This window comes from Notolepis coatsorum (assembly GCF_963971535.1).
Source record: "Notolepis coatsorum genome assembly, chromosome: 4".
Classification (NCBI taxonomy): Eukaryota; Metazoa; Chordata; class Actinopteri; order Aulopiformes; family Paralepididae; genus Notolepis; species Notolepis coatsorum.
This window is the reverse complement of record NC_140168.1, coordinates 48,905,054-48,921,504: the sequence shown is the minus strand read 5'-3', so window position 1 is coordinate 48,921,504 and position 16,451 is coordinate 48,905,054. Positions and strand designations below refer to the sequence as shown.

The 16,451-nt window shown below is 45.8% G+C and overlaps 1 protein-coding gene across 3 annotated transcripts in view; it reads right to left on the bottom strand.

Moving 5' to 3' along the window:
- Nucleotides 1–9,847: 9,847 nt before the first annotated feature.
- lipea (lipase, hormone-sensitive a) overlaps nt 9,848–16,451 on the bottom strand; it is a 37,116-nt gene continuing 30,512 nt past the window's right edge. For all 3 annotated transcript variants that reach the window (XM_084313446.1, XM_084313447.1, XM_084313448.1), the window contains 4 exons: nt 16,056–16,200; nt 13,659–13,886; nt 13,053–13,444; nt 9,848–11,625 (listed from right to left, as the gene is read on the bottom strand). In XM_084313446.1, coding sequence (XP_084169572.1) covers nt 11,350–11,625; nt 13,053–13,444; nt 13,659–13,886; nt 16,056–16,200 — 1,041 coding nt within the window. In that variant the 3' untranslated portion in view covers nt 9,848–11,349. The remainder of the gene's footprint in view (nt 11,626–13,052; nt 13,445–13,658; nt 13,887–16,055; nt 16,201–16,451) is intronic.

Genomic DNA, 16,451 nt, shown 5'->3' with positions numbered 1-16,451 from the left:
CGGTTCGTCCGAACGTCTGGGTGGCGCCTTCTTTTCATGTTAAGATCAACACGCATATCTGCCCTTCTCCTGGAGTAGGCATGTCGGCGTGGTTAGGGCACGGGACTGGTTCTGGTCACGCTGGTCCAGATCAGTTGAACCCGTTGTCCGCCGGGGATGCAGATCTGCTGTTCTGGTACCCTGAGGGACTTGGGCTTTTTTCAGGGGGAAAAATGCCAGGTCGGTCTGGGTGTCACAGGGTTAAGCGCTATGGAGACCCTGGTTGGGTATGTTTTTACTCAGCACTGTCGTCATGGCTTACAGCCATGCCATTCTGTACGCGCTCGATCTCGTCGGATCTCGGCCGCTACACAGGTTGGTCCTGGTTAGTACTTGGTTGGGAGACCGCCGGGGAATACCGGGTACGGTGTGCTTAGGGGCTGGTTCTCCATTATTTTTCGCTCCTCTCTCACGCATGGCGAAGAGGGGCCTGTGGGGGTGGTTTTTTGACCTCCTCTGGTGACCCTGTGCTTCCCGTACCGCCAGGCCCGGTCCGAAGTGATGTTTGCGACCCGTAGGCCTGGGTTAACCCTTTTTGGAAACTGAAACACTTGTACTGCGGTATAGCCGGTGTATACCCGCAGGTGTGTTTTGGAGTTTTTTCTTGAGGGGTTATAGGAACAACCACCGCATTGGGTAACACCGAGGTGGTTGATTCCCTGGTGTGTTGGAGCAGTGTCAACTCCCGGGTTCACCGTTTGAGGGTGCCCCTGCACGTTCATGACGTCTGCCAATCGTGTCAGCCTTCTCTGCCTCGACCCCTCTGGGTGGGGGTTGTTAAATGGAGGCTTGGTCATGCAACACCGCCAGCTTACGCTCCTTCCGCCGGGGCGGCTGTGTTCAGCTGTCCCCTCTGGCGCCTGTCTCGTCCGCAGTCTCCAGGCTAGGGTTAACAGCCTGTTGCCTGGTTTTTCCCCGGTGCGCTGCCTGCTTCCGTTGGTTAACCTTTTTTGTGTGCTTACGGCCATGCTGACTGCCTATTCTGCAGGGTCAGTGTGCCAGGCGGTGTACTATTGGGGGGACGGGGCCCGCTCGGCTTACGGCGTCCGATCTCGGAAGCTGGGCAGGTTCTGGCCTGGTTGGTTCCGCCTGGGAATACCAGGTGCAGTAACTGAGGGGCCTTTGTCCGAATACGCTGGCGATGTGGGGGGCGGGGCACTACGTGCCCACCTGGTGGGGTCTTGATGCTGGCATCATGGACTTCTCCGGGCCCCCATTCTAGGGAGTCCAGTCCTTTTGGTGGGTCTGGGTCTTCCTTCGTGCTCCGCTGCTACGGCCTTGCCACGGGGTTGGGTTTGCCCTTGACCCCGTGATTCTGGGGGCAGTAACGAGGTTGTTCCTCCGTTCGTTCCCGGGTGGCATGCGGGTTGTGCGTGTGTGTAGTCGTGGGGTCAAGCCACGGTCTGCTCACCCTGTGCGTTGAGTTGCTTGAGTGCCTCTTCGCACGGTCGGGTCCGTCGCCCTCCCGTGACGTCCCTAATAGGGGGGCTACCCTCCATTAGGGGGGGTCGGGGGGGCTCGGCCCTCCCTGTTCTGATGGTTTTGGGGGGCTGTCAGCGGGGTGTATTTGTCAGCCAAGTGGCTCCGCTTGGCCTCCCTTGTGCAGTGGCGATGCCAAGCTAAGCCACTAACGATACAGAACGTTAGGTTATGACTATAACCAAGTTCTGTTAGTTAGGGGCGATGCTTGGCATCGGACGGCCGCTGCAGCCCTTGTCCTCACCTTGTGGTGAAAGCTTGGGAAGGAGGAGAGCAGGTGACCACACACCTGCTTATGAAGGTAAGCTGATGAGGGGTGTGGTCAGACTAATACTGGTATTAGAGGTACATTTGTGGTTTATTCAGTACGCGTGCACGTACGCGAGATAGTGCAGTGGCGATGCCAAGCATCGCCCCTAACTAACAGAACTTGGTTATAGTCATAACCTAACGCTTTATTGTGGCTAAATAAATATTGTCTGAACTGTCAGATCCAAACTGGCTGTGTGACTTTGCTATGTTGTATGACACATAACAAGTCCCACCCAAAACTTGACCAATATAGTTGTGAACTGAGACAACTCTTATTTTCGAGTACAGTTACAGTTGAACTTGTGTGTTCATGCAGACACATGTTTTCTGTAATTAAACCACCTCATTAGTTGGATGTATGGCCTCTGCAAGGTTGTGTACAGCCATTTGTTTTAGTAAAATGCTACATCTGTAACATTGATTGATTGATTGAAAACTTTATTAACAGATTGCAGAATGGGTACAATACAGTACAGCTCAATACACACAATTGTTAAGGGGATGCAGACCAGAGAAAGACTTTCGTCTTGTTTCCACCAGGGTCCCCCATTTTCAATTCATCAGGAATGTTCTTAGTGGAAAGCTCTACCCACAGCTGTAAAGGAATGTGGATCACTACTAGGGATGGGTACCTTTCACATTTGAACCGATACCGGTACCGGTACCTGTGAATCGATACCGGTACCCAACGGTACCTTTTTTCGGTACTTTAAAAAAAATAAAAAAAAATATTTTTTATTAATCTTTTTTTTAATTTTTTTTTTTTTTTTTTTACTTTTTTCTTTTCATGTCAACGTTCACACGCACAATATATGCTTACCTAGGATTTGACTTGATTCAACAACAAAGCAGTCGGAGCAATGACAAGCCGAAAACTGTCGAAATTTAATTTACCTACCTCAGTCGTAAAAAATAATCCAAACTTCAAATAACTACAATTTCGACAGTTTTCGGCTTGTCATTGCTCCGACTGCTTTGTTGTTGAATCAAGTCAAATCCTAGGTAAGCATATATTGTGCGTGTGAACGTTGACATGAAAAGAAAAAAGTAAAAAAAAAAAAAAAAAAAAAAAAATTTTTTATAAAAAATATATTTTTTTATTTATTTTTTTGGTTTCTCACTTGATTCGATACTCGGTAGTACCGACGTGTTTCGGTTCGGTACCTCAAAAGTACCGAATTCGGTACCCATCCCTAATCACTACCACTTTCAAAAACCACTCTCAAAGAGCACCTACGGGAGACTGCAATTCGAAACTGGCCCCTGTAAATGTCCTAACCCAACCCCCTCCAATGTACAGTAAATGTCCTAACCCAATAATACACGAGACCCTCTTCTTGGGACCAAGTAAGGTTTCGTCGATAATCCAATATACAGTTGGATAGGAGTAGGTCTGAGGCGGCCAGAAGATGCAGAGCGTAGGGGTCTTGAGGGTGTGTAGTTGGAGACCATTGACCGGAGGTAGGCGGGAGCGGTTCCCTTTGCCGCACGGTATGCTAGGTCTAGGGCCTTGAAGCGGATACGTGCAGCAATGGGGACCCAGTGCAGGTCCCTAAGAAGTGGGGTGACATGGGCCGACTTCGGTAGGTTTGAGATCAGGCGGGCCGCTGTGTTTTGAATGAGTTTAAGAGGCTTGGTGGCCGGGAGGCCAGCTAGCAGTGCGTTGCAGTAGTCGAGGCGGGAGATGACTGTTGATTGGACGAGGAGTTGGGTGGCTTCTTTTGTCAGGAAGGGGCGGATCCTTCTGACGTTGCTCAGGAGGAATCTGCAGGTTCTGGTTGTCGCTGCGATGTGAGCAGAGAAGTTCAACTGGTCGTCGAGGACAACACCAAGGTTCTTGGCGGTCGGGGATGCGGTCACAGCTGCATTCTCGACTGTGATGGAGAGGTCGGTCAGGGGGGAGGATTTGGCCGGCAGGTGGAGCAATTCTGTTTTGCTTAGGTTCAGTTTGAGGTGGTTGGTCGTCATCCAGGCGGAGATGTCGGACAGACAGGCCGCGATCCGCTCAGAGACGTGGATATCTGAGGGAGGGAAGGAGAGGAAGAGTTGAGTATCATCGGCATAACTGATATGAGAAGCCATGAGACGTGATAATGTTACCCAGTGATTTAGTGTAGAGGGAGAAGAGAAGGGGTCCTAGGACCGAGCCCTGGGGCACACCCGTCCGCAGGGGGTGGGTGGCCGACAGAGTCCCTCTCCATGACACTTGGTAGGAGCGGTCATTGAGGTATGATGTCAGCCATGTCAGCGCAGATCCAGCCACTCCTATTCCTGCATTCCTGTTTATGTTAAAATAACTCAAATCTATGCAAATGCATATGTAATATTTGTAATTTGAATAAGTAATAAATACAGAAAGTTATTTAATAATATGTAAAGGAGTTGTTACATTTATTTTACATTACATTTATACTGATACTGTCCTTGGCCCTGAGGGCAACCATAATGCTAATGTGGCCCTCGGTGAAAATGAATTTGACACCCCTGATCTAGATGTATGTACCAGGAAATGCAGACCTATATAAACATGGACCTAAATATGTGGAAATATCAATTACAACGTTTATTGTACTTGGGCCTATTTCATTTTTAGTAGCTCTGCCAGGTATTGTCATACAAAGATAAATTAGATGATGGCTTGGTGGAAAGGTGTGGTTGTGCCGAATCAGGCAATATCACTTGTGTAAATTTAGCATGGAGAACAGCCTCCATTAAACATATGAATAATACTCTGGTTAAAGTAGACATAAATAATAATCTGGTTAAAGTAGACAAATAATAATCTGGTTAAAGTAGACATATAAACAATACTCTGGTTAAAGTAAGACATAGGCTATACACAATACCCTGGTTAAAGTAGACAAATAATAATCTGGTAAAAGTAGACATAAATAATACTCTGGTAAAAGGAGAAACAAACAGGTAGAATAGTAGAAATATAGAATAGTTAGTATTCTTGCAGAAGATATAATCTGGTAGCCATGTAGCCTAATTCTGTGCCCTAATTGAATCAATGCTTCTGCACTTGGTATAATGTGCAATGTTTTTTTCAGTTTTTTTTCTTCATGTTTTAAATCCAGAGTCACAAGAATTTCCTGATATCAACATGGGATCACCGGCCACAAACAGTTGGATGGTGAAGTTTAAAGGGTTAAGTCTGGGTGGTGAAGTTTAAAGGGTTAAGTCTGGGTGGTGGGTGAAGTTTAAAGGGTTACGTCTGGGTGGTGGGTGGTGAAGTTTAAAGGGTTAAGTCTGGCTGGTGGATGGTGAAGTTTAAAGGGTTAAGTCTGGGTGGTGGATGGTGAAGTTTAAAGGGTTAAGTCTGGGTGGTGGGTGAAGTTTAAAGGGTTATGTCTGGGTGGTGGATGGTGAAGTTTAAAGGGTTAAGTCTGGGTGGTGGATGATGAAGTTTAAAGGGTTAAGTCTGGGTGGTGGGTGAAGTTTAAAGGGTTAAGTCTGGGTGGTGGATGGTGAAGTTTAAAGGGTTACGTCTGGGTGGTGGGTGAAGTTTAAAGGGTTAAGTCTGGGTGGTGAAGTTTAAAGGGTTACGTCTGGGTGGTGGATGGTGAGGTTTAAAGAGTTAAGTCTGGGTGGTGGATTGATAGATATTTCATTAATATAATCATTAATATCTAATATCTTCTAAGCTCTTCTATCTAAGCTCCTCTGGTGAGAGCATAATCTCCCCCACTGTGCCAATGGGTCGAGTGACGACGCCAGCCAGGAACCCAAAATACCTTGACCTGTGTGACCTGTGTGACCTCTGTATCCGGCCACAGGCCACTGAGTGAGAGGAGCAAAGATGGACATATTATCAGATTCAGCAACAGCTCACATATAACTCCACATATGACCATATACAACCAAGCCTGTCTGATCATCTATTTATTAACCAGTGGCTCGCTAAATTTGGAACCCACATAGTATTTAAGCCATGATTGTGTCATCATTCTGGAGCCACACAGCCCCCATGGAGGGCTGTGGTCTCCAGGACTGTTCCTCGTTCTGTGTGTTCCTGTGTCAATAAATACCATCGATTGACTTCACCTTCGTCTCCTGGCTCATCATATCAATCCAAAGAACTCAGTTTTATACTATCAAATGGAGGCGCTGCTGAGATTGATTTGAGCCAGATGACGGACCAAGAACAACAAAGAAGGACCGCTGGTGCTCTTGCTTCAGTAACAGAACGAGAACTCCTGTCATCAGAAAGAAGGAAACATGGAGAATGGCAAAGAAGACGTTGCAAGAAGATCCAGACAGACACCAGCTGTCTGCGGCGCGTCTTCAGGATCAGCTGTGGCAAAGAGGGAGGTCGGCAGACAGCAGTCTGTGCTGGTCAGAAAGGGCTCTCTCAGGGGAGAGATGCCAGCAGCAGCCCCTCAGACGTCAGAGACCCAGACCACCAGCAGACGGCCCTCGCCGTCCTCTGTGGAGACCAACCTACAGGCTGGAGGAGGAGGCAGCTAAAGCCCCATATCTCCTCCACCCAGCGAGGCCAAACACCACAGCCTGGTACAGATCATCTACGACGAGAAGGAAGACAGCAGCAGGAGAGACACTGAGGCAGAGCTGAAGAGACGGGGTACCAGCTGGGGAGATGCGGAGAAGACAGCTCAAAGACACTGAGGCAGACCACCGGAAGAGACATCTTGCCTTAGAGCCGCACTCTGGAACAGGGACTTCTCATTCAAAAAGGAGAACTTTGCCCTGGGAAGGGAGACCTGCATGCACCTCTATTGGGGGTAGGGGGTCTGCACCCGGATGCAACGCATCCAAGGCTGGTTGGTTCGACGTATGATTTACCTCAACCTTTTGGGGGTAGGTGTATCCTAAGTAAGGGAAGGATCAATGCATCCGAACGGAAGGGGTGCACCTGAGTAAGGGGGGTTCAGGGTTAGGTGTAATTCTTTTGAAATGCAAATCTGTGTCTCTCTCTCTTTTCTCTCTCCCTCTCGCTCCCCCCCCTCTTCTCTCTCTTTCTCACCTCTCTAACTGTTGTTTAGTTTTCTTATGATGTGTTTAATGGTTGATAATCGGCAGACTATGGTCCATTAACACTTTAATCGCCGGAATCGCCGAAACTCGTCATTGCCCGCCATGCTCATTCTGCCGAAGATGCCGTAACACGTCTTTGATATCAATATTTCAAAAATCTGTGATCGAAATCATATTTCTCCTCCGGGGACCTGAGATATACTGCTGAGCTCCACTCAACTCTCTAACGGTTCAAGAGCGCCATCTGGTGGCCGATCGGCAGATCGCCCAACAGGAAGTCATGTGGATGAAGTGGTGCTCACCCATATTTCGTCCGGGCACTTGCTATCATTAGCAGGACTCCATCTTGACACGGTGAACACAGATCGGTGCAAATAACTCGACAAACAACATGATTTGGATGTATATACTATTATACAACCTGGAGATGGATAGGGTATTTATACATCCCATAATAGGAATATCTCTGCTCCACGCTCATCGCCCAACGGCGCGAGGAAGATACGGTAAGATCCAGCGTTATTTTCCAACGTGTTCTTTACTAACTGCTCTGATGATCATATCACCCACACTAGATGAATGATATAACGTTGCCCACGGAATTATAAACGACCCCCCGCCCATCCGGTCAACATCAGATGATACGTAGTATCTTCTAGAACCACGTCCAGTTGACATTTTTTATCTCGCGCCGATTGCTATCAAACTATTTCATCATCAATATAATGCATTTGGAGCTATAAATCACGTTCTGGAGAAAGCTGCAGAAAACGATAAAAACATACTTATACTTTAGACCGTATTTTAGTATGAATATGTGAATGAAAAAGTATAACGTTGCTACACCCTGAACAATAGATATAGGACATTGAATGGGCCATAATAATGTCAATTTAGCAATACAATTTAAAAAGTTATAGCCCTGCAAAGAAGGGGAACTTCTCCATAGACAAATAGAGATGGCGAGGGATGGTAAATTATGAATTTAACCATGGCGATCAAAGTGTTAATGAACTGTTGTGTTGACATATTTGATTAATGTCAAGAGAGGGGTTGATAGATATTTCATTAATATAATCATTAATATCTAATATCTTCTAAGCTCTTCTATCTAAGCTCCTCTGGTGAGAGCATAATCGCCCCCACTGTGCCAATGGGTCGAGTGACGACGCCAGCCAGGAACCCAAAATACCTTGACCTGTGTGACCTCTGTATCCGGCCACAGGCCACTGAGTGAGAGGAGCAAAGATGGACATATTATCAGATTCAGCAACAGCTCACATATAACCCCACATATGACCATATACGACCAAGCCTGTCTGATCATCTATTTATTAACCAGTGGCTCGCTAAATTTGGAACCCACATAGTATTTAAGCCATGATTGTGTCATCATTCTGGAGCCACACAGCCCCCATGGAGGGCTGTGGTCTCCAGGACTGTTCCTCGTTCTGTGTGTTCCTGTGTCAATAAATACCATCGATTGACTTCACCTTCGTCTCCTGGCTCATCATATCAATCCAAAGAACTCAGTTTTATACTATCAGGATGGTGAAGTTTAAAGGGTTAAGTCTGGGTGGTGGGTGAAGTTTAAAGGGTTAAGTCTGGATGGTGAGGTGGGTGGTGGGTGACGTTTAAAGGGTTAAGTCTGGGTGGTGGGTGAAGTTGAAAGGGTTAAGTCTGGGTGGTGGATGGTGAGGTTTAAAGGGTTAAGTCTTGGTGGTAGGTGGTGAAGTTTAAAGGGTTAAGTCTGGGTGGTGGATGGTGAAGTTTAAAGGGTTAAGTCTGGGTGGTGGATGGTGAAGTTTAAAGGGTTAAGTCTGGGTGGTGGATGATGAAGTTTAAAGGGTTAAGTCTGGGTGGTGGGTGAAGTTTAAAGGGTTAAGTCTGGGTGGTGGATGGTGAGGTTTAAAGGGTTATGTCTGGGTGGTGAAGTTTAAAGGGTTAAGTCTGGGTGGTGGATGATGACGTTTAAAGGGTTAAGTCTGGGTGGCGGATGTTGAGGTTTAAAGGGTTAAGTCTGGGTGGTGGATGGTGAGGTTTAAAGGGTTAAGTCTGGGTGGTGGATGGTGAAGTTTAAAGGGTTATGTCTGGGTGGTGGGTGAAGTTTAAAGGGTTAAGTCTGGGTGATGGATTGGGTGGTGGGTGACGTTTAAAGGGTTAAGTCTGGGTGGTGGGTGAAGTTTAAAGGGTTAAATCTGGGGGGTGGATGGTGAAGTTTAAAGGGTTAAGTTTGGGTGGTGGATGGGGAAGTCTAAAGGGTTATGTCTGGGTGGTGGGTGAAGTTTAAAGGGTTAAGTCTGGGTGGTGGATGATGACGTTTAAATGGTTAAGTCTGGGTGGTGGATGGTGAGGTTTAAAGGGTTAAGTCTGGATGGTGGGTGAAGTTTAAAGGGTTAAGTCTGGGTGGTGGATGGTGGGTGATGTTTAAAGGGTTAAGTCTGGGTGGTGGATGGTGAGGTTTAAAGGGTTAAGTCTTGGTGCATGGTGCAGTTTAAAGTGTTAAGTCTGGGTGGTGGGTGAAGTTTAAAGGGTTAAGTCTGTGTGGTGAAGTTTAAAGGGAAGTCTGGGTGGTGGATGATGACAGCTGGCGAAATGAACTGCTCAGGGCCGACCTTATAACCAATGTGGTGTTTCCCCCAAACGCAGCTCAATCTGCTCATCTAAACAGTAATGATTTTAAATGTAACATATTACCATATTAACTGAATTTTCTGTGACTTAGAAAAATTGTGTGTGCAGCAATGCATTTCAACATTATATATCTGAGAAATGTGTGGTTAACCACACAGGAGATTTCAAGTACATATGAGTAACTCATAACTAGAGCAGAATGCCATTTCTACTATAAATGAATGTCAAGGTTTGTTCTGAGTGAAGAGCTCTTGTGGGGCTGCACACACTGGGAACATTCAGATTCAGACTATCCTTTCAGAACAGCACCAGAGCTGTCCAGTATTCCTACTACATGAGTCAACATAAAACTATCAAATGAAGACACATCTTAAAAGATCATTCATTGTTTTTGAGTGTTGTTTTTAATACTTGTGCTTTAAATATTTACATACATGTTAAATATTGAAGTTCCATTTACTGTAACAAATTGCTTTTACACCATGCTGGTTAATATTCGAGAATTGTATGCTGCGAACATGTGAAAAAACAGTTTAACAGCAGATGAGATCACTGACCCCAAACACACAATACAGTACATTCAGAATGGGTTCTCTATTCCAAGTAACCGCTTGATCCGGTTTAACTTGGTAATACAGGCAAGGTGAGGAAAAAGCTTTCATTTATCCAGAGATAATTTGTACAGTACAGCATAAGTTCAAGGCACAACAGCTCCAACAACAGAAAATCAGTCTCTTATTAAATTTCACCCAGTATTAAGTTTCTTACAGATAATAACTGTATTCTCACTGTATGTTTAATCTCCAAGGCCACACCTCTGGCCTCTCGCCAAGAGATCTGGAGAAATCTCAAGCCCTGCCCCCTTTCTTGATCCTCCAATCACAACCGTTGCTTCCAGGATCAAGAAAAGAGGGCGGTTTGATTAAAAATAAAATAAAAAGTGGGGTAACTGTGCAGGTGGGGTGTGGTTAGATGATTACGACAGTGTCGTTGCCCAAGAATTTCTCCACAACTCTTGGCCAGAGCCAAATTTAACATGGTTCTCATTAGAATATAAATCAGAATAGAAAACATTCTATCCAGAAAAATATTCTCAAAAATACTTAAATCTTTATTTTATTCAGTCTACTAACAAAGTAGAATTATCATTTCAAAAGTAGGCAAATGTTTTTTCACTCTTGTCCCAATTTTATTATTCCCTGATAATAAAAAAAAACATCCTTCTATTGCATGGTAGGATGACGATACACCCACCTCCTCAGCTACCACTAAACCTCTGGATAAACTGTCCAATCAGAAACTTTCACTTTGAAATCAAAATCAAAGAAAAGGTTACCTGGATGGTAACTTCTGCACAATATATTTATTGCCAACTTGTTTTGGGGCAAGCTCCTTCAGAGCCACACACACTCAATATAGGAATATCTCTTATGAACGTCAGCAGCGAGTTGAACAAGGTCGCCATTTTTCAAAAGCAAAAGCCTGAATGCTGGTGGTGGACAGGTGATGTGTGATATAGGTGAAAGTTCAAAAGTGATGAATGAAACATTTACAATCAAAGTGAATAGATAGTGATTTCTAATGTCATCAAATGTATACATTTAAATTCCCAGAGACTGGTAGTGGTTAGGACCCTTGCGTCTGGAACCACATGTAGCCTATCCCTGCTGGCCTAAGATCAAATCCCACTGGAGCTTTTCTCTACTGCGTCTCTCAGCCTGCCTACTGTCTCAATGGACCCACCTCAAATCCCACCCTCTTTTCTTGATCCTCCAATCAAGAATCCTTCCCTCAGATTTAGGTCAAGTAAGAAAAAAACACAAAGAAGGATGGACTGCAAAAACAACAAAACAGATTTCCCTAAAACATTTTTTAAACCCCAAAAGACTACACGTCTCCACCCGACGGACCCATCTCGTGATTAGTCCTTTCCAACTTTGGTCGCTTCCGAAGAGAAGGGGGTGGGCTCTGCCGCTGAAAGGCCTCCCTGATCATCTCTACGCAGATATCCGCGGCCTGCTCGGTCTCCTTGGTCAGTTGTGCTAGGCTCAGGAAGCCGTGTGGCAGGTCCTCGAGCACCTTCAGGCTCACAGGCTGGCCCATGTCTCGTAGCTTCTTGGCAAACATCACCGAGTCGTCCAGCAGTGCGTCCAGCGCAGAGGTCTGTGAGAACAGACGGGAGGGAAGTCGAGTGTGAGCTACAGATAAAATCAGGAATTCATTAGACATTCTAAATTGTTGCTACATTATTCACATAATTATGTTCGTGAAGAGCTCATGGATAAATTCTAGAGCTTGCATAACATATCCTAGCTAAAAATACAGGATTAAAAAAAAAAAATCTATCCAATGTTTACAAATAATATAAACGTAAAAAAACAACCTTAACTCATTGGACGCCAGCGCTTAAGTGCGCGAGAGGGCGCTAGAGCGCCACCGCTTTAATCAATGGGAGGACTGGGAGATTTGCGAGTGCTTAAAATATATCTTAAATTATGGCTATGGGTCTAATACACTTGTCGATTATCAGTGAGTTGCTTGCAGTCAACATGTACAAAACGGATTGTTTTTTCATCGGTACATTTAGGTTTTATACCGTTTTGAATACGAGTATAGTTTTGGTGATTTCTAGTAATTCCAGAGAAAGACGCGATAATAGCCCTTTAGTGGAATACACAAAACACGTTGTCATTTTTCGGCTGATTATCGAATCTTCCTGAAATCAATGCTAGATCATCATTATTGTCCTTCCTCGTGCATACATGAAATGGCCCTCGCAGCGCGCCCCCCCCCCCCCCCCCCCCCAACGGAAAACAGCCACACACACAGATACAGCGTCAATCGGGGTAGAAATACATATCAGATCAACGATCAAATTTATATATAATGTTCTTACCTTGTATCTGATGTAATGCAAAAGAAATAATCCAATTATCTGATCGCCATTTGAAGTACTGGGCACGAAGGTCCGTGCCACGTTCAACAGCATTGCATATGAAATCAGGTTACCTCGCCTGATTATTTAAACCACGCCTGCACGGCTTGGATCGTCCCAGAAAAAAAACTATACCATTCCCAGTGGAGTGCAATACCAGCCGGAAGGCGTAGGGGGCGGTATTTGCCCTTTTGCGAGCTCAGACCCATTCCCAACGATAACATCAGGCTGGATGGATGAAAATGAATAGATATCGCTAATAAAAGAAATAACGATTAAAACCCGACTATACTCGTGATTGGCGCTCAAGCGATGGCGAGTTAACCCGACTATCATCGTGACTGGCGTCCAATGAGTTAAAAGTCACTTAAAACTCATGTTCAGCTGTCACATTCTGTCAGTCTAGGACAATTAATTTCAGAGTGAAAAACAAAATCATTAAATCAGTAAACAACAACATCAATAGTGGGTGTGCAACAGAAGGCAGTGCACTACTGTATATTGCAAGTGTAAAAGTCATGAGTAAGTTAACGGGATGAAATACTAGCCTTACAGGGAATACATGACACAGCAAATATTAACAAAGACATGGCAGAGTAAACCAATAATCAAAGTCTTGATTATAGCCAACATTGTGATCTCTCTCCTCTCTCACCACTATGTGCAAAGGGGGCAGGCCCCTCAGCAGGCTCTCGGGAGCAAGCAGCGGGGAGACAAATGGGTTCCTGACGATGGGACATGAAGTTTGGTGAATAAAAGCCTGGCACTCGGAACGCAGGGGCTCAAAGTTCTCTGGGTAATCCCCGAGGCCCGTGGGGTTGGCCGAGGAGGCACAGGGGGGCGTTGGACATCTTCCGCGGGTCTCACTGCCTGGGGGCCTCCTGGGCGTGGACGACCCGCCCGCTGTCCTCATGGGGTCCAGTATGGACTGGATCCAGTTGGAGGCTCCCAGTGTGAGGTCATTGAACAGCAGGACTGTGTCTCTGCTCAGAGTGCTCAGGGTGTTGGCCACTACTGTGGTGGGCTGCAAGGTCCCAGAGTCCACACCTGGAGACGGGGAGGTAGTGGAAGGAATGACTAGAGGAGCAAAACCACAAAGAGATAATATATACATAGATATTATAGATAGATACTTTATTGCCATTTCAACACATGGTTGATTGGGATTTGTCTCGGTGCAATGCTCATTTCATCATAAAACATGTGAATCCCTGTACTCACTAAGCCCTTCTCTGGTCACCCATCTAGAGACCCACATTACCTGCATAGGCATTGATGCACTTGGCCAGAACGCCGAGAGGCAACAGCGGGTCGATGGAGGTAAGCAGGCGGGAGGGCGAGCCGTCAGTGGTGAGCAAGGTGGCAGGGTAGGCTGCCATGAGGCCGTCAGGTACTCGCACCCCAGTGGCTATGGCCTTCATGGACACTGTGATGCAGAGGTTCCCCCCAGCGCTGTCGCCTGCCAGACAGACGCGCTGCGCTGTGGAGCCTAGAGCAGAGACGGATACATCAGTATCTAACCCTAACTCCAAGACGGATACATCTGTATCTAATCCTAACTCCAAGACGGATACATCAGTATCTAACCCTAACTCCAAGACGGATACATCAGTATCTAAGGTCGCTTTCACATATAGTTTGGTGGATTCGGGGGGGTGAAGTTGCAACATTGTTGCATTCTTCATTTGGTTCGGTTTCACACTGCAATTTGTCAAGTGCACCAAACTTTCTGAACAATGTCATGCGATCGAAAAGGGCGCTCGTCTATTGGATATATAGAATCCCCAAAACAGGCTTCGGGGACAGCTCTACAGCGCACATACACACACACCACATTATTCTGCGAAGCAGCCCAGCCCAGCGCACACACATACACACCACATTATTCTGGAAAGCAGCCCAGCCCAGCGCACACACATACACCACATTATTCTGCAAAGCAGCCCAGCCCAGCCCAGCGCACACACATACACCACATTATTCTGCGAAGCAGCCCAGCCCAGCGCACACACATGCACACACCACATTATTCTGCGAAGCTGCCCAGCGCACACCACACCACATTATTCTGCGAAGCAGCCCAGCGCAGATACACACCACATTATTCTGCGAAGCAGCCCAGCCCAGCGCACACATGCACACACACCACATTTATCTGCGAAGCAGCCCAGCGCACACACATTATTCTCATATATTGCTGAAATGCTGACACAGTTTTTTACCTTTGATGTGACATTGGTCGATTGTTCGATTGAAGCTCATTGCCATCATTCTCTCGCTAAACAACTTGTACACCTTGTTGTTTTTGTGAGTGGCCACAAGCAGCTGTTTAATTAGCTCGTCTGACCATATTTCTATCAGGGCTTTTACCTCCTCATTCGCCCACGTCTGTCCACGAGACATGTTCCACACGTGCTTGTTTTGCAGTGCATGCCGCAGTGTTTGTTTTGTTTCATTCTACTCAAGATGCACAGTTTATCGGGTTACTTCCTATATTTGGTCTTGCGTTTGGTCCGATTAGCATTTACACCACAAAAGTACGCACCTGGGTTCACTTGGAAGCGAACCGAGACCTACGTTTGCAGGCGGACCAGAGTTCGCTTTTTTGGTCCACACCAGAGTTTGAATGAGCTTTCAACTACCCCAAACCAAGCGGACTATCAGAAGAAACGAACTCTGGTGCGTTTAAAGCGGACCAAACAGCTCTGGTGTGAATGCGACCTTAGTCTGCTTGGTTTGGGGTGGTGTGAATGCTCATTCAAACTCTGGTGCGGACCAAAAAAGCGAACTCTGGTCCGCGTAAAGCATTTCTGTACGTAGAAATACTATGATGGAAATAGTACTCTGGTAAAAGTACTCCATTAAAAAACTACATATTATACATGTTTGTATTTCAATGCGATGGAACATTAAATTATCGATGCATTCACCTCTAAAGGTTACGTTCAATCATTCATTCCTCAGGCTTGAACTAGTGATTAATCGAATTTCAATTATGATTTTGGTTTCCTACGATCATGAAAACAAGATAAGAGATAAAACGATTATTGTGCCACATGCCGTGTTGCTCTCATTTTGTCTTGTGTTGTAAATGCAGCACACCCTTCCTTCAGTGGTGTGCTCTGCCCCCCCCCCCCCCCCCCCAATTTTTACCATAATTGAGCAGCCCTAGCTTGAACTTTGAAAGTGCATACTTTATCAACTTATCACATGTTTTGTATGATTTCTCTTTGTAACAACACACACACGATTGCAGGCTGGTCAAAACCATTGATCTGCTTGATTATCCTGTAGTCTAAGGTGATTCAATCGGAAGCCTAACGATCTGCTCGCAAACCAGTTGCAGGCCAATCAGGAATACCAAACATGTTCTTCATCTTGTAGTGTGTGTGGGAACCGTAGAACAGAACCCAAGAGTTGAACAGTTGGCAGTCGTAGAAAGCCAGTCATGGTGTTAAAATGCAGGGGAGACCTTGATGGTCATGGAGCACCCAGGGCGGCTTTGCAACTCAAGATTCAAGAGAATTCAAGAGAAAACCCTAAAACCCTAAATTCTCAAATTTCTCAGTGGTACTGGCATCTACTATCAAAACTCATCCGTAGAAGGAACTATCTTCCTGTGTTGTTTGGCTCCAACACAACAGCCTGTGGCACTGACCCAGGAGATGGCAGTTCTGGAGGGCCCAGCAGTAGGCGTAGAAACATTCTTCCAGTGCTCTGGGGAACGGGGCCTCTGGAGACAGGGAGTAGTCCACAGACAGGATTGGGGCGCTCAGAGCCTTGGACCAGTTCTTCAGATAGTTCTGTGATGTGAGAGAGTAGATTAAAAGACGAGAGATGAGTGAATTGCAACAGATTCAAAGAAGAGTGTACCTAGAATACTATGAGGCGACAAAACGAAAAGGGTGGTAGAATAAGAATTTATGTTGATGGAGCAAATAGTAAATACTGAGCCATAAGCTTTACACATTTATTTCACCATGGTAGAGCATTTTCCTTTTTATGACTATGGGTCCTCAGAGTGACCAATGTTGATAACAGGGATATATAAAGA